The sequence below is a fragment of the Phoenix dactylifera genome, chromosome 8 (assembly GCF_009389715.1).
Source record: "Phoenix dactylifera cultivar Barhee BC4 chromosome 8, palm_55x_up_171113_PBpolish2nd_filt_p, whole genome shotgun sequence".
Classification (NCBI taxonomy): domain Eukaryota; kingdom Viridiplantae; phylum Streptophyta; class Magnoliopsida; order Arecales; family Arecaceae; genus Phoenix; species Phoenix dactylifera.
The window spans coordinates 13937641-13963640 of NC_052399.1; the positions used below are offsets into that span (position 1 = coordinate 13937641).

Sequence of the window (26000 nt, forward strand, 5' to 3'; positions counted from 1 at the left end):
ATGCAGGTGGGGTATATTTGCATCTGATGGTGAGCTCTGCTAAGAATTGAGATGCTCATATGCACAGCTCCTTATTATGCGCTGAGGTGAGTCTTAACATAGGCCAGAATCAGGCGTTTAGAACAAAACTGATATCCGAGTAAACCTTACATGAAACCGTTAGTCAAGTGGTTCATGCAGTGGCTGATAGGATCCATGGCAAATGACGGCTAAAACCAAATGCCACCATCTACCATGTGCCCAGGATTAAAAAAAAGCAATCTTTAGCGCCATTGAGTACCAAATATCGCCAGAAAATCCGCAAGAGGAGCCATCGTGGGAATTTTCAGGAGTTTGAAACCGGCCCAGCTGAGCTTCCCGAAAACGTAAAAAGATGTTGATAACGGCGTATGAAAACTAGGGGGGCTGCCTGCATGCAACAAAAGGGTCGACCTGTTTCAGTTCATGGCTCGGGTTTTTAGGGTAAGTTCACACCTCTAATTAGAAGTATCGTGTTACAAGAGGCAGGTGTTTGTTGATAATGTGCATGAATGTTTACCAAGGCAGTTTCGTTTGAAAATTTTCAACTACCCAGTACAAGGCTTAGCAACCAAGCACATCAAATTTTTCTCATGTAAAAACCTTCTTTATAACATTTTATAATCTAGACAATTAGGCAGCATCTGCAAAAATGCTATAAATCGGTTGGGCAATAAGAAATTTTTCTCATGTGTTGACTGAAAACTTATGCCTGCACTCTGGGCATTCATAAAAAACAGTCTGCCCTTCATCAGCTGATCGTAGCTGCAAATTAAGTTTAGAAGAATTGTCAAGAATAATGATGCAAACAAGACATTTCAAATGACTCAGAAAGCAAACAAATATGTAGAAGCTGGCTACTTACCTGTCTGGTATAATATTCAAGCTGGGGATGATGACATTGAGGACATGATTCATTTACCTATAGTAATTGAAAAGAAATCATGGGCTAAGTTTGACGGCTTTGAATGCGAACAATATCAGTTAATAACGTCAACAAATACTCACCACTGCTCTTTGCACCACTGCTTCATCGACCGGAGTTGTTTCAAGAACTACAAAAGGCTCAATCTTCAGCTCCCTTCTAATATCCTGAAAACAAAGGAAAAATACCAAAAAAAACCATCAGAATTAATCTAAGAAAAGGCAAACTCTAAAAATTATCAAAAAAACACTCTCTTTGAACAAAAGCGCAAACAAAATCTTTATCCAGTCTATTGCTGTCATTCCCATGAATAGCTTGCAGCCTTATTTTCCAGGCATAATCCCTGAATCAGATTGACCAACAAAGGATTTTTTTTTTTTTTCCAAAAATCTTTTGAAGGGCGGCAGGACTCTCGAGTACTGACCTCCCTATTTATATACAGCCACATGGATTAACAATTCATGATCTGCTCCTTAATTAATTTTGCAAGTGCAAGGCCAGAGAATAAAGAACCAACGGTGAAGAACCAAGTTAGTACAAACCAGACATTTGACATCAAAGTCAAACACCATAATATGACTATGAGGGTGTAAATTGAGGGAAGTCAACTGCTTTCTGTTATTATAGAAATAAAAAATATGTGCCCCTTCGCTCTTCTCTGATGAGTTCATCTCACAGAGGGAGCCTATAGTTCAATAGTATGAGCATCTCTCCTTATGTCACACACACACAGAGAGAGAACACAGAGAGAGAGAGAGAGTACGGTGACTAGGGTCCAATTTGGAGAGGATGCCAAGGTCACAGTAATGTAGAACTTTTTGTTGCAGAATTATCAAAATATGTATGGTAGGAAGTAGGAACAAGTCCTGTTGCTCGGACAGCAATTTTGTAGCAAAGAATAATTTAACTATCAGCAACTTCTTCACATCAAGCTCCAGTACTGCTTGAGATGTCCATGAAAACTTTAATTTTGAAACTATTGCAAATGTCAGGTATAGTTTGAATTACCAAGAATCCCATACACATAGGATGTCTCAACTGAGGGTATATGTTCAATTATGTACTATCCATTAACTAATATGGTGCCAAGTTTTGACTGAAACCAACTAAAACCAGACCAAATTTAGGGCAATGAAATGATGTATTTTATAACTGGATTTTTTAAATTATATTTTGTGTGGCTTATAATTAGTGTCTATATCAAAACTTGCCTTCTTGCTCCTCCATCTGTACTTTTTCTAAGTTTAGAGGAATCTAGATGGGTTTTCCCCCATCGCAAGAGTTTAAATTGTCTACCCAACAAGGCAGGATATAGCTGTGCCAAATGGTCTTCTACTATTCAAGGAAAATCAATTTCTTGCCGATTGCTCCAGTAGGAACTCAATGCCATATCATAGAGGACTAACATAAGGTTGAGGTGGGTTTCATAAAGTCCATGGATTGTGATAGAATATGAGGGTAAGCCTCGAGGCAATGGTAAGGTTGCTTCACTATGACTTGCATGTCACGAGTTCGATACATAGAAATAACCTCTTTGCATGCAAGGATAAGGTTGACTACATCTCTCTCCGAACCCCAGGCGAGAGCCTTGTGCACTAGACCGCCCTTTAGAGGGCGAGCCTTGACGCAATGGTAAGGCTACTCTATTGTAATATCACTAGTTCGGAACATGAAAATGTCCAATAAGGTTGCATACATCCGACTTACCCCTGTACCCCATAGTTGCAAGAGCCTTGTGCACTGAGACACCTTTCGTACTCAGCCTAAGTTTTGCATATAGCCAGTCCCAAGCCCGGATAAAGGAGGGTTGCGGGAGGTTAACAACCAACGTAAAGCTATAGTCAAATCTTATGAGCATGAATCCTGATCAAAATTTCATCAAGAAAGCCACTAAATATAGATGACACAAGACATGCAGTTTAGGTCAACATCCTAGTGCTGTCTAAAAAAGAGAGGGAGAAAAATAATCAACTAAATTTGAGTTCAAACAATGCATACTTGGATGATTGATAGCTTGAGAACAATTTGACAAGGTGCAGGCCCATATGCATCACATGGATTCATAAGTGTTAGCTGGGTAGCTAATGTAGCAAAGGAAATCTGGAGGCTATGCATGCACTTGGAAAATTCATTAATGCGGATAAAAGGCTCTAAGATAATCATGAAGCTGAGACAATTTTCTGAAAAATGCTAATTAACAGGTAGAATGTGGTACTGTTTTTACAATAAACCTGATTACTCGGTTGTCCTCCTTAAGAATAGTTCACTCATTGAGTAGTAAGGGTAGGATAACAGTTGCTTGAGTAACATTACTGGACTGTTATGCATCCAGGTGAGGATTATGAGTATTGTCAAGATGAATCAACATTTGGTTGGCAATATTATTTCTAGGTGTTATCTCTTTTTCTCTCCCATTTTTGCGGCTTTTGTCTCAATTTCTAAGACACTATCATGAAACATGATCCTATTCTCTACAACTTTGCACAATTTATGACTTAAGGCCACATAGTCAATTTACCTTTAAACTCAAAAGAACGAAATTAATTTTCTGAAATTTCTGTATCCCTTATGGTATCCAAGTTACATATAGCATGCATTAAGTTTAATGCCATGAATAAACTCAATATTGGATTCGTTTGATTTATATGTTAATTAGTGTGTATAATATATATATTTCTTATAGTTTCAAGCACTCCAACATTTTGTATAAATGCTCCCTACTCTCCAAGCTCAAACTTTTCTTTGTTCTCACTTTGTGCAACTATGAGTTAATGCCTTCCTAGCTAGTTCGGTCTAACACAAACTGCTGCTTGTCATAGTAAAACTCATTTCCTTACCTGAAAGAATAAAATGATAGCATTACAAAAAAAACCATCATCTATATAAAATTTGCATTTTTGGCCTCCTGTCAGATTCTTCTAGAAAGCAATATTTGCATCTTGAAGAATCTACGATCACCAGCCTTATTGTGCAAAAAAAAAATACGGCCCAGTGCATGAGACTCCTGCCATTGTGGGGTCCGGAGAGTGTTAATTGTACACAGCCTCAACCCTGCATGTAGAGAGGCTATTTTCGCATTTCGAACCCATGACCTCCATCTCACAATTGAGCAACCTTACTTTTGCGCCATAACTTACCAATCTTATGGCAACAACCAGCAAATTACAAGCCAACAAATTGAATTAAGAGGCAGAACGACTTTGTAGATGAGGTAGATGGTTGTTATGAACTAAGAGATCCAATCTCAATATTCTCCAATATTCGGTTACTAAATGATTGTTTCATGCACCAATCAAGGATGCTAATTATTACTCAGTGGGTAATATCAACAAGGAGATGTTACAATGGCAAATGAAGGATTTGATTATATGACGACAATGCATACCTCGGCTATGATAATGTATTGTGCTTCCCTCCCTTCAATATCTAGAAAAAAAAAAAAGCAATCTTCTAATTAGAAGTGTCCATATAGTAAGACTAAAAAAGGAGTATCTTCAAAATTTTTAATTTCATATGGCCAAAGAACATCGGAAAGTAGTCGATAAGCATAACAAAAGATATACAGTAGTAGGAAGCATGGTGACAAAAGAAACCTAAAAATATATTAGAGGAGTTTATATGAAAGAAATGACTAGATGATGAAGTTTGCCATCAAAGAATTTATTAGAGGAGTTGTAGAAGTTACAAAACTTAAGGATAAAGTGATGAAAAATCAATTGAGATAGTATGGACATGTGCAACGAAGATCTGAAGAGGCTCTAGTAAGGAGAGATACCTTAATTTGTGTTGAAGATGAATAAAAAGAGGGTAAGAGCTAAGGGTAACATGGATGAAGGATGTAAGGAATGACACCGAGAAACTTGGAATAACATTAGAGCCTTTGGCCCTAAATAAGAATGCTTGGTGAACGAGAATCCATACAACTAAGCCCCTAACAGTTGGAAAAAGGCTTGATGATTGTGACTATAATTATGATTATGCAACCTGTTCCGAGATCCTCATTGAAAGTAAACATGGCATGGTATTTGCTTCTCCCATAGAAGCAACATATAGAAAAAGCATTGACTTGGAACCTTTGTGATGGGTCGTCATCACATGGTGAACGAATAAATTTTTATTGAATGAATGATTTTGTTATAGATAGGAATGAACTACGTTTCTCTCAAGACAAGAGTGTTATCTACTTATTTCAAGTCCACGATCAATAATTGGGCATACAAATCAAAGATCCATATCGTTAATCATAATCTATACCACTAAAAATATCTCAAAATCAAAAATTATATATTTTCATGATCTCTAACCTATGCATCAAGTGAACACAGAACTAGATGATTTTTATTATGCTAATATGTTAAAATACATTATGGGCCATTTAAACTTATCGATCATGATCTATACATGTTAAAACATATGTACATTAAAAATCAATAGATTTAATACTTAGATCTTTAAACAATATAGTCTGCTATCATTTTAATTATATATTTGTACATCCACTTAATTCATAGGTTAGAGAGTAGTAAAACATGCGATTTTTGGTTTATAGGCTTTTTTGTGGTGCATATCACAAACAATATGTAGATCCTTGATTTGGATGTCCATTATTGATTTTGGAGATCAAAGAAGTACATACCTTCATCTTGAGAAGAGCAAACTCTATCTCACACACACATACATAGAGAGCGAAAGCTCAAATTTCTAAAATCCTAAAAAGCGGACAAATAATCATCATTCTGATACAATTTGTGAACACATAAGAGTAAGAAGACAGCTTTACCAAGGATAAACCTTCTTGAAGATGAAGATGAGATGGCACCACTTTGTAAGTTATCAAATGAGTTGTCCAACTCATCAAGAACCACATGAATTAAAATATATATGACAAGATATGGCCCCTTTTGGAGTTATGGTCAATACAACTAAAGACTACAATTTTGTCTGCGACACAAGTTATCAATCTTGGATCAGTTCTTAGGTCTTTTTCCTTTGAATATTTTTCAGCAAAATTTTGCTTTTGAAACAGACAAACAAGATTTACAATGGATGGCTGTAAATTTCAGGTTTTGGTTAAAAAAATACTATTTACAATATATAGCAGCATTAATTTTAGAATTTTTTCTGTTTTCTTTTCTGATACACATATTGAGCCATAAATCTAAATCTGAGTATCAAGAGTTCTTGATTTTAATTAATTTTTGAAAGCTTAGTCTTTCTTTTTAATTCAATCCACCCTTCTCTAAAACACATATCACCGTATTCCAAAGGAGTGCCTGCATCACCTACATTAATGCAGGAGGAATTTTCAAGAGGACATCTCTGCATGAAACGCTGTGCGCTTTCCAACAAATATATCGTGGGCGTGTCTACGGAAGAAAAGGACGTCAGTTGCTGCAGGTAAAATCGGGCACCCTTCAGTAAACAAAGATGCCAGATAAACCAAGACCATCAAATCGCAATTCCACCCGCTTGCAGAAAATCAAACCACAAGAACAAGACCTTTGGTTTCTACAAAATTTCAGAAGTCTAAAACCCTAGAAAAGATCACGTCTACGATTCGACCATATAAAGCAGTTCGATGACACCGTTAAATTCAGACGACGATGACGATGTAGATGATGCCTCGATCAAGAAACGATCCCCTCAAATCCTAATAATAGGAAGAGCAAGGCCATCACATATAGGAGGAGGAGCGGAGGAGGCGATGGTACCTTTGGCCGCGCGCTTGAAGCCGCAGAGAGGGCACTCGGCGAAGTCCAGCGAGTCGAAGGAGAGAAGCGTCCCGCACATGCCGCAGAACAAGAAATCGCGGGCCTCGCAGAACGCCATCCCCTGCCGTTCCGACGACGGCCGCCTGGCGGAGAGCGGCGGGAGGGAGAGAGAAAGAGAGAAGAAACTAGAAAGGGTTTCGGTCCACCGCCCCGCCGAACCTGCACGGACGAGTGAGGTTCTCGACTCATCAACATCGACGGACCCGAAACTCAAATCCATCCAAATTCCAATTCGATCCAAGTTATCAGGCCCATCATGCAAGCTTTAAGCAGCATGGGTAGCGTCGTAAGGCGGCTTGCGCAACCAACGAAGTCCATGCACATAGGCCCAATCCAGCCCGAACATAACACACGTCGCTGCATACCTCATTCTTCTGGCTTGCAAAAACTCGTGACTTTGATCCGCAAATAATTATTTTTTTTAGATTTTTTTTGCATAAATATTTTTTTAAGAATTTAAATTTGCATAAATACCCTCTAAAAATACTCCTAATATAACGATTCTTCTAATGCCATTAATAAAAACAATAAATTATTTTAATAAATAAATAAATAAATTTTTTAAATTATTTTTTTGTCCTCCACTGCGATCATCTTATAAATGTTTTTTTTTTTTTTTTACACATCTATCCATTAAAGATACTTTAGTCATTTTAATTTGAAAATAGTTAATTTTTTAACGGCATTAGATGACGTAGGTATACATACAAAAATAAGAAAAAAAAGGATAGAATAACAAAACAAGTATTTTATGCAAGTATACATGCAAATATTAATTTTGGAAAGATATTCAGACAAAATTCGATATTTAGGAAGGTATTCATGCAAAAAAAAAAAAAAAGGCTAAAAACGATTGATTCATATATTTCTAGCATGAATACAGCCAATTAAATCAAAAAATAACAAATTCCAAAGCAACTCTCCTTTCTCAACCCACAGGATGCCTCTGGAGTGACTAGCCACATATGAAACCATCCAGTCCGCAATCCGTTTACCTATCTGAAAACATGCTTGGTCTGTCTGCAAATATTTGTTAAGCAAAAACGCTATAAAATGCTCGAGGACACCACCCCTTCTATTGACCGCTGGACCAGACAACCAAAGCGATATGAGCATCTGAGATAAGAAAAAGGGATGACAACTTGCACACGCTTTACAGAGCACGAAGTATTCACCTGCATTACTCCCTCAATAGTGCTTTCACCTAGTCTGACTATTATATTGGTGTTAACACGTAATTTTTGATTCTCCAACTATCGCTCGGCATTTTGACAATAGGTTAAATGAGTTAAATTATCAAGACAATTTACACGACAAGAAGAACAAGAACAAAAATTTTGATGTCAGACCATTCGCAAAGGCCACAGAAGTGCCTGTAACTTAATCCTTGCTTCGAATAGTAAATGTGCTCAACTTTCTAAACTCAGCTTATTCTGTAGTTTTTTAGTATTAAAAGAAGTTCATAGTTTGCTCAGCTAATCTATAAAGGAATGCTATATTCAGCAGTAAACAAGCAAATCCTGAAAATATCTGACTCACTAATTTGCCCCTTTATTTGGCATCCATACCAGAGGAGTGATGTCATGACGCATGCAAGATCTGAATCTCTTAACACCTTTCTGTAGTCATAAAAGGCATAAAGAAAAAATGGAACGAAACCTAACCTGAACTCTTAAAATGGGATGCTATCATGATTTTTAAAGTGATCTTCCGCATGTTACCGATATGGCAATGGCAGTTGGTCTCTATCCTTCGATGATGCAATAATTGCCTGCAAGAGAAATATGTGCATAAAAACAAAAACCTAGGACGGGATAATGTACTAAATTTCCATGCATTAAAGGTCTGTGGTTGCTATTGGGGAACTATGCCTATGTTGAATTTGGTAGCAAGTTCAGGGGACAACTATCTCATTCCAAAAGACTCGAGGGATTTTAACATACACTCAAATCAAAGCAAACTTTATGATCTCAAATCACTGGATTTATTCGGCATTCAAATGATCATTCCCATGGTCGGCAAAGAATTACAGCTAAAGCTTGAAAAACTGCTGCTGCATCTCGATTGGATTCTGTCAGCACCTCAAACTGCCGGAATCAAACATCTATAGAACAAGACCATGGAAGAAAAACCTGATTTTAAGAATTAGAACCTAAGACCACATAATTTAGACCAAAAAATAGGACAGCATTTTCAAATTGAATCATGCTAAGTTATAAGAAATAACAATGATAAACAAAAGATAGGGACATTCTACAACTTAAAATTGCATGTTGTCCGGATGTAAGCCGACAATAAATCATCAAAATGGTTTTTCTTGCAAGGAAAAAGCTGCTATGCCACGGAAATTGCATAAGAAAAAGGACTTGAGATTCTCTGTTGCTTGGCAGATTAGATAATAACAAAATAAAAGATCTTTGATGATCAAATGCTTAAAGTGAAGGTATTTGGCCTCATTTGTACTGATATCAAGAGTTGAATGAATTGCTGCAATCTTAGCATTATAGATTCAGAATGTCTACATTTTACCAAGTCACCAATGTTATTAATCCCAAGGATAATATTACCATCATTCTAAATTGGGAAACTTGAATTGGTTGGATTAAAAACAATTCTAATTTGAAAGATCTATTATAGAGCATATACTTGTATTTTCCATCGAGGTATAACAAAACAAAAACAACCAAAGATAAAAAAAATTGCATCATGTCAACAAAATTGAAAAAAAAATCCTCAATTGCAATTTACAAATCTAACTCTGTCATGTATGTTTCTACAAATAATAGATTCGAGATATAGAACTAACTTTTGCGAATAGGGTTAGTCAAGACCAGACTGCTCTATATTATTCCAGCTAACCATTATAAAGATTTTATTTCCTATCAAGTGCTCCATGGTGTGCATGAAGCTAAACTACCATTGAAGAACAATGATAATCAGAAAAAGCAGGATTGTAAACATGTTGCTTGTAAAAAGAATGAATAACAAATAAAATATGATGGACGCCAAAAAAATAAAATATGACCATAATTATATGTATTGTGTTTGAACAACATTCTTGCCTGCGTCAGAACAATCCAACCATCATTAAAAATTCCGACGATAATAAGTCTTGTGTGCATGATAAAAATCAAATAACAAAGTTAAATCAAATACAACTTATTGCAGCTTCACAAGTTCAGTAGTACAGATGTTGAAATGACAATATTTCTAGGTGTGGTAATGAGCGTTAGAGTCACTCTGCAAATATATCAATTATCAATGGTGTCTAGGCACATGCTGCTGCTAAAATCCCCTATATCCTACCAAAATTGCTAAAGAAAAACTCTAAGATAATCATAGAGAAAGAAATTGCCAAGATAACATAGGCTACAAAAGAAAGTTAAGATGCTTCGGCTCATTAACTTTCAAAAAGTCCGAAATGTCAATATATCAATCACTTTGAGAATGAAAGTACTAAAGACATCCACAGAATACAAATGAAGGTTGAGATGTTTTAGCTCATTAAATTTAAAAAAGTCTAGAATGTCAATATAGCAATCACTTTGAGAATAAACATACTAAAGACATTCCACTGAGAATTCTTTACTCATGTTACCACATGCTTGACTAGTACAGTACGCGGGACATGGATTTGGCACAAACTACTCCAAGGAATGATTCCTAGAACTGATTTCAGTAATATTCAAAGTTCCTTGCCGTCTCTGTGTCAAATTTTCTTTCTTCTTTTCTGTTCCTTCTCTATTGCTTAAATCTCAGCTCCGACCATCTTTATCTAAAGCCCCAAAACCATCTCTAAGCCAAAAAATAATCTTATAGTATAAACGATATATTTGACTTCACAAGTTCACATATTTGATGGTTTCATGAATTATATCCATGATACACTGCATTATCCCTAAAATATCCTTCACAAATCATACATTGCTATGTCGAAGTCAAGTACTTACCAGCAGAGAAAGTGGTTTTCAATTAGCTTAAAACTCTACAGAGTATTTTATTATCCATCAACAAAAGCATGTGCACCTATTTTCTACATGTTCCTGTGCAACTAACAATTACATAACAAATAATAAAACATGTGAAAGCAAGGAACCATTTAAAGATGATTTATACGCTTGCAATCATTCAAGGTATAATGTGCAATAAGGAACATAAACATATCGCTTGGACTGGGATCCACAATCCACATAAAACATTAACTTGATTTATCTTCAATTTTTTCCCCTTTCTTTTTAATATGCATTCATATAATTTGGATATAGGACATCCTTGAGAAGACAACCTACACATGTGAATTAATAAAGAAGGTACCTAAAAGCAACAAACAGACCACCTATGATGCAAGGGCAAAAGTTCCATACGATGGAAGAATTTTAAGGATGAGCTGAAATAAGAAGCACTTAACCATAAATTCAGCTAAGTATATTTTAAAGACTTTGAGGTTCAGAAGTTACCGCAGCGAAAAGCAAATTTATCTTTCACTCCAATTCACTCAAATGTGAAGAAACCAGTTGCTGGGTGCTGTAACCACATCTTTCTGTCCTTTCAGCTGATTGAAGATACACTCCAGGAGCTTTGACAGATAGGACGCCCTGGTTTATTTCAAATTTGACTGAAAGAAGGCTGTTTGGGTCCAGGTCCATGAAAGGAAAGGTCAAAGGTTCAAGTTCCCAGGTCCAGCTGAGGATGTAGAATGTTAGTACAGGTGGCTGTTTTTTACAGCCTGACGGAGAAAAAGAAAAGTCCAGTGGTATAAAAATGGGCAGCTGGGTAAAAAGAAGGGCTGGTAAGAACTGTTTTAGCAGCAAGTTCAGCGCTTTGGCTCGAAGATAAGGAAAAAAGAGGTTGATGTGGTGACAATTAGAATCCCAAATGCAGGTTACCTCAACTGATCTCTGCAACCGATCAAAATTGCAGCTGGTTGGCCTTCTGCACCAGAAAGGCAGCAAGATGGAAACTGGGGCTGTTGTTTTGGGTTACTTCAAAGCTGTGGCACGGACTGATTCCTGAGGCTGTTCAGGTCAGGTATATAGTAGAAAATTAAGTGACAAAGGAAGAAAAGCCAACATAATAATGTTAAATCTTATTACCTGCAGGACTGCAGCTAAAATTGTAATGATATTCTAGTAATAAATCCAAAGGGCGGGCAACAGTCTTCACATGACAATTAGACACAATTCAACATTGGATAACACACAAGAGAAAATAAATGATAGAACAAAAGATTCGACCTGCCCTAGGGCGGTAAGCAAAGAATGCAAATTTGAGATATTGGATTTCTGGTTAAGTTAAAATGATACTATGATAATTATTAAAATAAAATTATATTAATCACATAATAATTTTTAAAGACGATGCATCCAATAAGTTTCTTGGAAACATACCACAGAATGAGTGCACAATCTACTAACATAATTTTTTACATGCATATAAGGAATCTACAAGACATGACTAGCTATTGTATCTTCTAGCAAAGCTAAACAAGCAAGGAAGCTACAGCAGTATCCAGTTGGGAGATATAATCATAACCAATCAAGCATTAAAGCCGCTGGACATTACCAATTAAGAATTTCAAGGATAGAAAATTAATTCTCTCCAAAAATAGCAATGACCACAAGTAGGTTGAACACCATTATCAGTATGTCCACAGCAGCTATTTTAGCACAATCTCTCTGAACTGTGCTTACCATAAGCAATCTCACTTAACTATATACATTACATGCTTAAATATATGAACAGATTCCACTCAGATGTGAAGTCAAATACCACAGATCCCAACTTATTCATCCATCTGATATTTGAGTAGCATATGCAGCCTGCTTCCATCTACAACTACCGTGGCTCCAACTTCACTCAAATTCACCAAAGTGAAATTCTAAGTAACTAAACCAATTTCAGCCAACATCCATGGCTCACAAAAGTAAATATAGCATATAAGAATGCAGGCAATTTTTTTTTTTTCTAAGAAACATCATGCCTCACAGACATCATTTTAAATTAGCATCTTTAGCTCCAACATAAACAGAATTCATCAGTACGGTAGCTACAATTGGAGCAAGTAATCATCTTAATTAAGAAAGAAAAGATCATAGATAGAAAACAGACTCCTTACAAGGAAGGTAAAGGTCAGAAGACTCAGAACTCAGAACACTAATTACCAATTTTCAATCAGAACATCATCTTTGCTTCACATACATGCAAATCACAAACCCAACCATCCCTCCGAGGACCCTTCAAGCACAAACACTCCCATGTCTGCCGCCAATTTACCTTTTTCTCCCAAGTAAAACACCAAAAGTTCCAAACTTGGTACCATTTCCCCCTCGATCACCCTCCCAGAAAGCCTCATACAAACCCGACTTCGGCAAACTGGGGCCTTACCTTGGGCGGCCGGCCGCGGGGCCTCTTGGTGCCGGCGGCGGCCGAGGCGCCTCCAGGATTCTTGGGGGGGCGACCGCGGGGGCGGGCGACCTTTACGGGGGCGGAGGGGTCGACGGGCTTCGGGGGTCGGCCGCGGGGGCGGCGGGGACCTGCGGGGGAGAGGGGGAGCTTTGGCTTGGGGGGACGGCCGCGGCCGCGCTTGGGGGGTGGCGGGGCGTCGGGGCCGGCGCGGAGGTAGCAGTTGTTGCCGAAGACGAGCTCGCCGGCCTCCGTCATGCGGGCAAGGTGCCCCGCCAGCAGCGACGCGTGCGACGGCGGCAGCTGCCCCCCGTGCGCCGCCTCGATGTGCTTCGATATCGCCGACTTGCTCGACCCGCTCTTCTCGTCCAGCGCCGAGATCGCCGTCAAAATCATCTGAAGCATAAAAAAAGGTGGATGAAATCTATAAACCAAGAAGGAGAGGTGAATTAGGGTTTGGCATTTTTTATGAAGTTTTGGGCTGACCTCGGGGTAGGGGGGGAAGGAGGGGAGCTTGGGATCTTCGTCAGGGGCCATGAGAGAGACAGAGACCGAGAGGGGGGGAAAGGGAGAGAGGCGGTGTGGTGGGTTTGGGTTGGGATGCGAGGAAACGAGGAAGGGGTTAATTAAAGGTTGAGTGGATCAGTGGAGAGGTTAAAGATGGGTTTTGGGAAAGAACGCGGTTCGCCTCGCCGGCACCTGCGACCGCCGACAGGATCTAGCTTGTCCTTGCGAGTCAACGCTTGGCTGGATTTGCCAGTGGACGGACGGCCGTGTAAGATTGGCCAGATCTGGATCAAAGCCGAGGTCCGAGTTTTTGGACCGGAAAGGTTTTCTCTTTTCTGGATGGATTCAAGGTCAGGTCAAGTTGGGATCCGGTCGCAGGTCTCATGTACTGCGTAGCATTCAGCGTCCATGTCAGGCATCAGTCCAGGGAAATTTAGAGATCCAAATCAAGGCCATAAAAGCTGCTGTGATCTGGATTTGGACCCTTGCGTTTGCAGCAGGTTGTAGAACAGTGTGGGCATTTGTCAGGACTGCTTCAGGCACAACACCAGGTGGCAAGCTGATCGTAGAATCCTGTCAGATAGAGTGGATTTTGGTCTCTCCAGTTTACGAACAGCCTGTTTCAACCAGCCACCTGGATTCTAAGCCAAAATGTGCATCTCAAATTGCTTCCGTATTTTTTTCTTTTTCTTTTTGAGAAACCGGGAATCCGTCCAATTCATTGAGATGAATACAAACAGTAAGGGGTGTGCAGAAAACAGCAAGCTCTCAGTCATCTGTTATCACATGATGAGTTTGGTATAAGAAAGGGAGTGAGATGAGAGAGAGTTGAAGGGGAGTTTATGTGCATCAGTCCTTCCACTCAAATTGCTTACCCTTGTCTTGACTGGAACGAGAAGAAAGAGTTTAAGAGTCCTCTGCTTTAGATTTGCTTGGATGATTGGATAATCTCCAAGTGTTTCTATTTTCAGCTACAAAAAGTTGCGTGATGCTTAAGAAGAGTGGAATCTAACAGTGCCAAAGATTTTTTTTTTCCCCCGAGACTGTATTTCTCGGTGAGCCGTCCATCCATTCCTAAATATTGCATTATGGAATGCTACAATATGGAGAAATCTTGTCCACCTACATGTAAGCATTATGATGAAAATAACACAAGCATTGCCTATTAGATTTTTCCCCATTATGTGTGTGAGGACCCATGCGGGCGTGTGTTTAGTCCCACATCGATTATTCGCCGAAAAAATTTTGGATACTTATATAGGACTAAGGAACCAAAAAAATTCTTCCAGCTAGTCTTTTTAGACTAGATCTTGTATTATTGCAAATGGTATTAAAGTGGATCTAATCTATAACCTATGTGAACTAAGGAACACTGCAGCACAGGTTCATAGAGACTGACTGCGAGCCAATTGTAGTGCTTATGATTAGATTTAAACTCTTATCCCGATGAGGTCGTCAAGGTTTGAACGGAAAAAGTATGTGTCGACTTATGCGGGCGTGTGTTTAGTCTCACATCGGTTATTATCCGAGCAGATCTTAAGTACTTATATTGCTCCTAGAAATCTAGAAAAGCATTCACAAATGCATGCCTCAATTTCTTCCTATGCTTGCCCATTCATAACAAACAAAACCCTACGTGTTATATACACATGAACTTTAGAAAGGAGTATAGTTGTCAAATTTACTCCAAGACATTCTTGATTAACGGTTCGCGGACATACACTGAATTCTCCCTTCCATGGATAACCACCTGCATTGCAAGCGCCATCACTAGCCCAAAAATAGCAGAAATAGCAAACGACATCCTCCTAAGAGGTTTTTTTTTAAAAAAAAAAATTGCTTTCACTCTATTCTTCATCTCCACATGATAAGAACTTGGTTTATACTAAGAGGAGTGCAAGCCAATTTCCGAGTATTAAATGGTGGAACATTTGAACTCTATGATGCCTGTATCTCGGTGACAGTAGATTGGCTGGGTCCATCATGAGCACCCTCTTCTTTGCGACAAACTCACCCACTACCAAACGCGCAAAAACAGTTGATACAACTAGGTGACCAGATCACAAAATAACATAAAATAAATTTCATTCATTCCAATCTTTGGAAGAATATACCAAGTAAAATGCTCTCGTTTTTATTGTTTTCATTAGGTGGTAATGGAAACGAATTGAAATGAATGCAGGAGCCTCTTTTACAGAATAATATAAAAGAATTACAGAACAGTCTGGAATATATCAATTCAAGAAATAATTTAGTCTTTTGCATCAATTGCATGTCAGCCCGAAGTAGATAGGTTAGTTATACCTAACTCATGAGAAAAACAACTCTATGAAGTTGGCACATCATCGTCGGGACCTGGAATCAAGTGAGGACCTGATTTTAAAAACCTTGGATATATATTTTACATAAGAAAAAGAACCTTGGATGGAAGGGGTTCTCCGACAACATCCTCCTAAATGACTAGCATCTGATTCATGCCATATATTCGCAAGCGCTTCGAAACTCTCGTCTCCAAAACACTCGGATGGCACGAATCAGTGCAGTTGCCAACAATTGCCGGTGCTAGCTCAGTTGGCTACTCGCCCTTGGGAGAAAGTTTGGGATTCAAATCCTATATATTTCTAAAAATTATATCAAGCATAGTTGTAACAACCCAGAACCTCACCCAAAATGGCTAGCCGGAAGGTATTATTTGGGTTCCTTGATCCTGTATAAGTACCCAAGATCTACCCAGCGAATAATCGATGTGGGACTAAACACACGCCCGCACAGGTTCTTACATACTCCCCCCGTTCAAGCCCTGACGTCCTTGTCAGGCTAAGAGTTCAAATTCATTCAAATCTAATCACAAACACCACGATCAGTCTGTGGTCAACCCCAATGGATCTGTGCTGCAGTGTCCTCTAGTCCACATAAGTTACGGGCCGGGTCCGCTCGATACCATTTGTAACAACCCAGGACCTCACCCAAAATGGCTAGCCGGAAGGTATTATTTGGGTTCCTTGATCCTGTATAAGTACCCAAGATCTACCCAGCGAATAACCGATGTGGGAGTAAACACACGCCCGCATAGGTCCTCACAATAGTTGTATAATAGCATGACTTTTGATATTTCAATCATGCATGCCCTCTATAGTGTACATCTTTGTTGTAAACTAAAACGCCAGCCGAAAGATATTATTTAGGTTCTGCTCAGTGCATAACCGATGCGGGACTAAATATATATGCGTATGGATCCCCACATACTTCTCCGTTTAAATTATAATATCCTCACTAGACTAAAGATCCAAATTCAATCATAATCACCACGATCAATCCGTGGTCAGCCCCAATTGGCCTACGCTACGATGCCCCTTATTCATATGGCTCATAGGCCGGGTTCATTCTAATACCATTTGCAATAACTCAAGATTTTATCCAAAAAGGCTAGCCAGAAGATATTATTTAGATTTCTTAGCCCTATATAAGTACCCAAGATCCATCCAATGTATAGCCAATATGGGTCTAAATATATATACCCGCATGAATCCTCATAATATTAGTTTGCTCAGCAATATTTTAGTGCCTCATTTTCTATCGAGCATGAGTTATTGCTATCGATTTAACAATGTATTATATTTATTTTTACGGACTACACATGTCTCGGCAAATTATGTTCAAGACAGATATTGTATCGTGAAATTAGCTTGTTGATTTTTCAAAAGGAAGCTGACCATGATATTCCAGAAGAATCTTATTGAGGCTGATTTGCATATCATGCCTGCAATCCTTTTATTTCTTTAAGATGACATGAGTAGACAAACAGCATAAATTTGAAGAGTAGACCAAAAACTACCTCTGTCTCACAATGAAATTTTCAAGTTCTGTTCTGTATCATCATTTCCTCGCAAAGTTCAAGAAATCCAATATGGTAAGGCTTATTTAAGACAAGAAGACACAAGGAGATCAACATGTTTGATCCTAAGCTACCAAAGCACCCCAATTACTAACTGAGATTGTTTCCTGTAAGGTCCACAGACAAAGCCTGAACACAGGTTGCAAAAAATGAAAAAATATAAAGCATCGACGGTATCAAGTTAACCCATAGACTCAATGGGTCATGATATCATCAACCTGCCATCAGTTAGATGACAGAGTTAAAACTTTTTAGGCTCATGATAACAAAAAAAAAAACTTCTATTAGACATCTAACATTGTGTTGCCCATCCCAAGCACGGATAAGAAGGACTAAGGATCTATATCAGGTTGGCAGCCAGACATGTAAACAAGTCAAATTTTTATAAGTTCTATTCAAATATTCACCAACGTTAGCATTTCATATTGCACTTATGAAATGAAGTCCCAGCCAGGAATAGACTTCTGTTAAAAGGCAAAAACGTGAATACCAGCATATTTTGAACTGTTTTGGGATTAAAAACTGCAAATTACATGCCTGAAGCTGAGAGCTGTTAGAAATAAGAAATTGTGAGCGTTTTTATTTTTTGAAAGATATTGTGGAATGCTACCATCAGAGTTAAAGTTAAACCAGATAAGGACTTGTGAGCCTTTATCTTTTTTAGTCTTTCAATTGTTTTAGTTAACTTCTGCCAAAATGAAGCAAGAGATGCATCACTTACTCAAATTGTATCATATACTGACTTCTATTCTATGATGAAATAAAAGAATAAGGAGAGCAAAGCTGTGCTTCAAGTTTATTAGGAATAGTCTCCAATGCCAGAAGATCAGAGCCAGAATCTACCAACACCTACAATCGCTGCCTATGAAAATCTTTTAGTTTCTCCAAGTTCACATTCATTCAGAGCCAGAATTTACCAACACCTATGAAAATCTTTTAGTTTCTCCAAGTTCACATTCATTCCATTAAGTCCACTGGTCGAATGACCCGCTTGTCCATTAAACAAAGAAATATATTTTCAGAGAACACCTTTTTTTTTCTTTTTGATTAAGAGGAGGATTGACAGGAGCTAATCCACTCTCATCTGTGAGCGAAGGGAAAAGAAAGAGCAAAGTCAGATCAGAAGACTAAAGAAAAACCAAAGAAAAGATGCTGGCAAATGGTCCTGTTTGGTGGTTACAGTGAGAAGCAGCAAGGATCACAGTGATGTTGGGGATGCGGTTTGCAGGAGGATAAGGCCGTTAATTGAGACAGTCAACTGGAATTTAAAGCCGTTTATTACACTAGAAATTAGACAAGATAGATAAGGCATCGAGAGAAGGAGTGTTCTGAACAATTATGTCAGCAGCAGGAGTGTTCCAAAACAAGGCAATCTTATTTCAGCATTGCTTCGAAAGAAAAGATATACCTCCAAGCAATCTCTGCAGAGCTCAAGAGCATCTTCTGCTTTTTAAACTAGAGCTGGATCAGCTTTTTATTTTGTCCAGATTGAAGCAATTCTTGGTAGATCTTTCTGGCTGCAAATCATAGACCAGTCATTAAGAAATTTTTTGCAAAGTACCTTCTTATCCAATCTGGAACTTGTCGGGCGGGTCTGGAACACTTAATTGACGGCAAAGTGCGATGCCAATGGACATAGTGAAGGGGCATTCAATCAAAATATGATCATAGGATTCGGGAGGATGTCCACACAAAGACATACTTCTTTAAGTTCTAAAGTTGGCACTTGCGAGTTGCAATGCACTTTGACTGTATTCTGTAAGTTCAAATGATAAGTTTAAGTTTTAAATTTTTCTGAAGTAAATTTGATGAACTTTCTTCTTTGTTGAACTCATTTACATTTTTTTCTTTTTCTTCATTATTTTGAAATGAGTAAGGAAAGATATATTTTGAATAAATCATTATTTAATTATTGATTTTGTATAAAAAGATGGTATTAATTTGATCATCTAAAGTGTATTTGTTTAGACTATTACCGCTTCATGCTTGGTTATAACTGTCCAAAATATTTAAACATGTATTGTTTTACAAAAAAAAAAAGGGAAAAAAGAAGAAAAATCTGATCTTTTCTTGCAAATCCGATAGTTAATTAAATAGATTTTCCATACAAAATCTACTAAAGAAAGCATACATAAACAAGAGGAAGGGAGATGCGTGGCTTGTAGTCCACTCTCAAAGAATGTCAAATCTCTTAGCAAATAAAAAAGTGCATCAAATGAGATTGAGGAATTAGGTGGAGAGGCACTAGACCTACCCCAATGAAAGTAGCAATTTTCTAGTATTTGATTTGCAGTAATTGACAGCAAATATGGCAAGTTCTTTGCACTAGTACTACACAATTTCAACTTTACCTACCCTATACTGCGAGAGGATTAATTCAATTCAGTGGTGGACTATATCTGGCCAAACTTGATTTAATTCAGCTCAACCTACTTCAACTAGGCCAACTGGATTGAACTTGGCCTGATACATAGATCCAATAGATTTGACCCAAATGACCTAACATAACTAAGCCCAAGTAAATCTAACCAAGAAGAGAGGTAAGATGAAAACAAAGGGATCATGCGATATTATTTTCCCTCAAAAAAATTTTCTGCACCTTAGTATCTAATTCTGTGCATGCTCAAGATGGTGAGGAATCAATGACCACCAGAAGCAGCATGCAACACATAACAGCAGCATTCGACCAAACTCGTCAATCTATTGGTCAGTGCTATTCATATTGAAATATTAATCTGTGCGCCCTGAATCATGAGTTATGATGCAATAGTTTGTGCCATAATTCGTCATTGCATGCAAATGGTATATTTAACATTCCAATGCTTAAATAATTAGCGTATCGTGCTAGGTCATGGTTGAAATTGTTTGACTAGTCATACAAAGTATTCCATAACTTAGAAAATCATAGGCCTTTGCACACACACACACACATACACACACAAGAAGACTGAATCATGAGTTATGATGCAATAGATTGTGCCATAATTCGTCATTGCATGCGAATGGTATATTTTATGTTCCGATGCTTAAATAATTAGCGTATCGTGCTAGGTCATGGTTGAAATTGTTTGACTAGTTATACAAAGTATTCCATAACTTAGAAAATCATAAGCCTTTGCGCATGCGCGCACACACAAGAAGGAAAAAAAGAAGAAGATAGTGGCATCATGGTTGCAATGCTTTTGAATGACTGGTTATAATACTATTTACAGAAAAGAGAAAAAAAGAAGACTATGACATCCAGTTTATGTAACTCCTCACAAGGTTTGCACCTTGCCTCTTAATCATTAAAAATCCTCACAGTGTAGCACATGACTAGCAACAAGAATACGAGCAACAATTGCGGGTGGTAGGAAGCTTCTCCTTCTCAACCCACATGCTGTGTAAATGATTGAATTGCGCCATTAGGCTGCCTCTTCTACATTCCTGTAGCTCAAAGATGTCTCATGATCCTGGGATTTATCCCCTTATCTCATCAACCTTTGACACAAATCTTGTTCGTTTCTGAAGCAGCAATAAGGAAAGAATAAGATTAAGCAAAGTCACTATTCTCAAAAAACGAATAAGTGAAGCCTCAAATTATAACATATAAATGGTTATATTCCTTCTAGCTATTTTTTTAAATAAAAAAAGAGAGAAAGCAACAGCAGCACATGGTTAAATAAGAGTAATTTATATGTAAACAGAGAGTCCTGAATGAATATAATGAAAATAGGAAAACAGAGCAAGCGGCGAGTGTAATACAAGTGAAGCTGCGGATGTCTGCAAAAAGAGTTATGAATTGCCATCCATTCTATTATGAGCTTTTTTTCATCCTTTCAATCTTTTAAACAAAACTCACAGAAATTTTTTTTGGAAAACTGTATAGCCTGATTAGAAGGAAGATTATAGATAAATTAGCCAACAATATCAGAGATGTTCTTCTTACTACGTGCACATCAAATCTTAAGTGGTCCTAAAGAAAATTGAGCATAACTTTCATAAGACTCTATTTGTCAAACTTCACATGACTGCATCATAAACTTGATGAACTGATACAGCCTCTGAAAACTGCAGTAGGAAGGCAAAGGCATGCTTTGTATAACTAGTTTTAGAAATGTATCCCAACAGTTTAGGATCTGCCAGGACAACCAGAAGTTTGTTGAATAAGGCATAAGAAAAGATTAGAAGCAAATAACGGCTTGACATCCGCATCATTTGAAACCGTTTATTTGTTGAAAATTTAATAAACTAATGCATGGTTTAGCTGGACACGCAAGCTTAATACGTTCCAATCTTATGCTCGTCTCCTAATCCTGGATAGGAGGTTGCTAGCTCGATCAAATATGATCACGTTTACATTATTCAAGATTTAAGCATATGACGTTGAATGCAGCTGTATGCATTCAAGATCTGGTAACAAGGCAAAACAGAAATGAACCGTGGGATAAACAGAGGGAGTAAGGAACTTTGATCAAATGGTATGAGCTTAACAATTTGTACCTTGAGCCTTGCTTGAGAGTTGAGAACGAGACTCTTCATTGGCTCGTGATGTGTATTCTAAAAATACGCAACCTTTATGAAGCCCTCAATCTTTCCAGCTGTAGGGGAAGGGACAGCCAGATATCAAAGAAGGGGAGTTTTATAACGAGTGATCGAATGTGATGACAGAATCTTGGGTTGAAGTTTCTTTGGATGGAAGTACAATGCGTGGAGAAAAGTGAAGGAGAATGGGAGGTCTATTACCCTGCCCCACCTCCCGCCCCGTGGCGAAAACTAAGAAATTGCTATAAAAAAAAAGAACGCGATCCCACAGATGGTAGGGCGTCTGAAAAGAGACGACGAATCATCAGGAGGAACCCAACGGTGGTATTGCCGGATCCCGAAAAAGGTCACTAAAAGACGGCAATGAAAGAATACCTCAATGCTCTCGAGGAGTATGTGAAAAAAGAGAAAAATCATTTAGAAGATTTGCGACATTTCTAGCTTTGCTTTTCTAGAATTACCTATATAACTAAATAATTATTCGGCCAAATAATAACAAATAACAATAATAATAAGAATAAGAATTTTAATACTTGGAAACCCTGTTACAATGCATGAAAGCTGACATTGCAGGCCGAGATATTTGAAATGAACGATTAAATTGTTATAGACAGCGATGGTGTATAAACTTTAGCTATACCTCCCTGGGCCGCTCCACGGTACTCCCAGCGCTCGTCTCTGCCCCATTCGCCGCACAGAGAGCCACGATTTTCTCGGCTGCCTCGCTGCTGTCACTGCTCTCCTCGACAAGCTTGGCCACCTGGGCCTTGGGAAGCCTCATCCGGATGCGGACGCCTCCCTCGCCGACGGTCTCCACCGAGGGCTTGGCGAGGGTGAGGTCCGAAGCGGACCGGCGTGAGAGCATAAGGCTCTCCAACCGGTCCTTGGCACTCATGTGGATGGCCCCGGACCAGGCCCTCCTGGGGAGCCGCCGCTCCTGGAGCCGGGGAAGCTCTACCAGGACGTAGAGCTTCCGCGGCTTAATGGCCTGGTCCGGGTCAAGCGGCTGGGCCCGGACGCCCAGCCGCTTTACCTCCTCGGCCTCAAGGAGGGTGTGCTCCGGGTGATCCCGGAGCACGTCCCCGGCCTGAGTCGGGAGTTTGAGCCGGATGGTGGTGCCATCCAGCTTCACCACCTTGGCTGTTCTTCTCTTCTTCCCGCCGATGACGTTGCCCATCCTCTTCCTCCTCCTGTCAGGAGCATCAAGTGGGAATAAAAAGAGGAGGGCGATGTGGGGTCGACCAAAGGGTGGTTGATTGTTATCGATGGAAGTGGGGATGGAATCGTTGTGGTTTGACGTTGGAAGCTTCAGTGGTTTTATTTCTCATTTGGCTCGGCAAATCCCATCACCTTCCTTTGTTTTTCTGTCTTCTTTTCATCCTTGCTGGAAGCCAAGTTTGGATAGCTGTCGAGTTGTAGCGATCCGGTGCCAGCAAGGAAGCTCCTCCTTTTGGTTGATTGGGAGTCGACTATATTCTACTAATTGGCCGTTGGAAGGGGGGTGGTACGTTCAAACGTTGGATTACGAAATGTGAAAGCATTTTACGTGAATATTTTTTTTAATTGTTTTTGTTAAATGATTGATAAATCTTCACCGCTATTTAACAAAAGAAAAAACTGCTTGACTTGTAAAATTTAGACACCAAGGTTGTCTTGCACGTTTCGTAAGTGCTCCATCACAAGTTGCGGTAGATACTTTGAGATCAAGGAAGCTTGGATCTTTTACAAGTTACTTTTTCACCTATTAAAAATTAAATTTTTTTTGCTAAAATATCTTTAAGCTATCAAAATTCATTAATAAATTTTTTTTATTAAAAATATAATAAGTATTTCATACAATTTTTCTAAAAAAATAGCTACTCGAACAAACATAAGTCACTCCAAAATATGACACTTTTTCATGCCAAAACTATTTTTTCAAATATTATATTTTCAGAAATTATCTTTTTAGAAAAAATATTTCAGTGAGTAAAAATTCTTTCCGTGAACTAAATGAGTTCTTTAAAATAGCAAATTATATAGTTTTAAGTATTAGAAGAGCAATTTCAGCGCTTGCTTAGCATTTTTTTATTGATTTGATGTGATATATTGGAGTAGCTGGAGATTACCATGGCTTGGGTTCCCTAGCGAAGTGGATCATTACATAGGAAAACCAAACTAAACTCCTTCTAGTTACTCTGTCTAATCGTGTGAGTTATTGTTTGTTGGAATTGATTGGCGCACTTCTTGGTTTGTTTCTTTTTCAAAGACAACAGCTAGAAAGAGTTAGAATGTGCATTTCACTAAAGAAAATGGAGAGTATGGAGAAGAAATTTCCTACTACATGGATTAATTAGTGCATTTCGCTAGACTAAAAACTAAAAGGACTTGGGCTTGTTCAAAGAAAAAGCCGACAAGGCTTGAATATAATACGTAGCACCCTTCAGCTCCACACATGTAGTGGACAGAGACTTTAAGTTTGACTCACATGATGATATTTCATTACTTTGTTAAGTGTATCTATGTATTAATTATGTGCATCCAATTAAAATATGCGTGCAAGAGTAGCTCTTTCTTCAGAAGACGCCCTCAAAAAGCAATGGTTCTTTCGATATCAAGTGAAACCTATGGTAATGACCCAATTCTCCAGACCAGCAGTTTACCACTTCACCTAGTTGCACTCAAAGCATCAATATTCTTTTCATTCTAATGTTCTTTTTAATAAGGTTCTGTTTATTTCAAATGTGAACTTTGCTATAACTTCAGCATGCTTTTTATAGCTATTTATTCCATGACATGGCTTAGTTCACACTGAAAAGAAGGCCAATCAGCTTGTCCTATTCAAGAAGATGCTTCGCATAAACCTCGGTTCAGACTGTTGCCGAGCCATAAACTTTCATTTATTCTTGTTCTACATATTCCAATTACGGATCTTAGAGCCTAATTTTACCTAGCAAACCTAACTTAGTTGACTCCTCGCCAACTATGAACATGGCCTACTTGGAGAAATTAGTAATAATAGCTTGACTAGCATCCCTAGGGCTTTGAATTTTGAACTCATCTCTTTTGACTTGGCATGAATAAATATCTATTACTCATCTTTCTGTTCATAAAATAAAAAGGAATCGTGTCTTTCTTACTTTTTGCTAGATTGGACCGTGTAATAATTAATTTGCCAGAGGGGGAAGATGGCTGCTTTGACTGCATGTTCTTTTTTTTGAGGGGGAGGGGGGAAGATTGAGAAGGCTTTGGTTGGATGTTGGACAGTGACTGAAGAGCCTTCATAGATTTTGTGGGTAATGATTTCCCGATACAATTTCATCATATAGTTTGTTGTCTCATGGAAAAGAAGGGGGAGATCCCCACTTGAATTTCATTAAATTTTTATATATATCATCAAACAAAGATCCTAAATTCAAGATTCAAAATACTCTAGAACAATCATTAAGTAGCAATCAAATTTGAAAATTCAAAACTTAAATTTCAAATTGCAAATCAGCTCGCTACAGGAAGATCCGAGCATGCAAAATTAGACTGCTAGAATGCCAAGAGAAAACAAGACTGCATCATTGATGTCGGTAGATCAATCGCCTACCAACAATGAAGATACACAGAGAGAAGGGGGCCAACCACACTAGATGGAGGGAGGGGGGAAGATATCTTCATCATACGGTCAACCACGATTTATGAGAACGCAAAGATTAGGCAATTCATTTTCTGTGCTAATAGAAATTAATTATGTTTTCTACCTTGTAAATAATTTTCTTCTACAACAATAATTACATAATAAAATTCTGCCTCAGCTAATGTCTATAATCCAATATAGAGATCTATTTTCACTACCTTTCAATTTTATATAGTTAGGATAATTTTAAGCATGATGCTGGCAAAGTCATTACAGCAATTACTTAGATGATTGTGTAAATTGTGTGCATTTAGCGACTTCGATTAATTATGGTCATCGGTGGTGCAACATAAG

General features: G+C 38.3%; 3 protein-coding genes across 5 annotated transcripts; all 3 read right to left on the minus strand.

Annotated features, from left to right (window-relative positions):
• Nucleotides 1-454: 454 nt before the first annotated feature.
• Nucleotides 455-7194, minus strand: LOC103695639 (DNA-directed RNA polymerase I subunit RPA12-like). 3 transcript variants are annotated; one of them, XM_026800783.2, is made up of 5 exons: nucleotides 6655-7194; nucleotides 4329-4369; nucleotides 1042-1110; nucleotides 884-940; nucleotides 455-783 (listed from the first exon to the last, which is right to left on the minus strand). In XM_026800783.2, exons 1-5 carry the CDS (start codon nucleotides 6932-6934, stop codon nucleotides 706-708), a joined length of 525 nt encoding a protein of 174 aa, XP_026656584.2. In that variant the 5' UTR covers nucleotides 6935-7194; the 3' UTR covers nucleotides 455-705. The 3 variants fall into 3 exon arrangements, with proteins under 3 accessions (XP_026656584.2, XP_008775237.2, XP_008775245.2); XM_008777015.4 differs by having other exon boundaries at nucleotides 1027-1110; nucleotides 6655-7173; XM_008777023.4 differs by lacking the exon at nucleotides 4329-4369 and having other exon boundaries at nucleotides 1027-1110; nucleotides 6655-7190.
• Nucleotides 7195-12647: 5453 nt separating this feature from the next.
• LOC103695622 (HMG-Y-related protein A-like) lies at nucleotides 12648-13747 on the minus strand. The gene is made up of 2 exons (XM_008776992.4): nucleotides 13603-13747; nucleotides 12648-13512 (listed from the first exon to the last, which is right to left on the minus strand). The coding sequence occupies exons 1-2, from the start codon at nucleotides 13651-13653 to the stop codon at nucleotides 13063-13065; spliced, it is 501 nt and encodes a 166-aa protein (XP_008775214.2). The 5' UTR covers nucleotides 13654-13747; the 3' UTR covers nucleotides 12648-13062.
• Nucleotides 13748-20686: 6939 nt separating this feature from the next.
• LOC103695629 (uncharacterized protein At1g66480-like) lies at nucleotides 20687-23418 on the minus strand. The gene is made up of 2 exons (XM_008777004.4): nucleotides 22683-23418; nucleotides 20687-21022 (listed from the first exon to the last, which is right to left on the minus strand). Exons 1-2 carry the CDS (start codon nucleotides 23217-23219, stop codon nucleotides 20978-20980), a joined length of 582 nt encoding a protein of 193 aa, XP_008775226.2. The 5' UTR covers nucleotides 23220-23418; the 3' UTR covers nucleotides 20687-20977.
• Between the last annotated feature and the right edge of the window lie 2582 nt (nucleotides 23419-26000).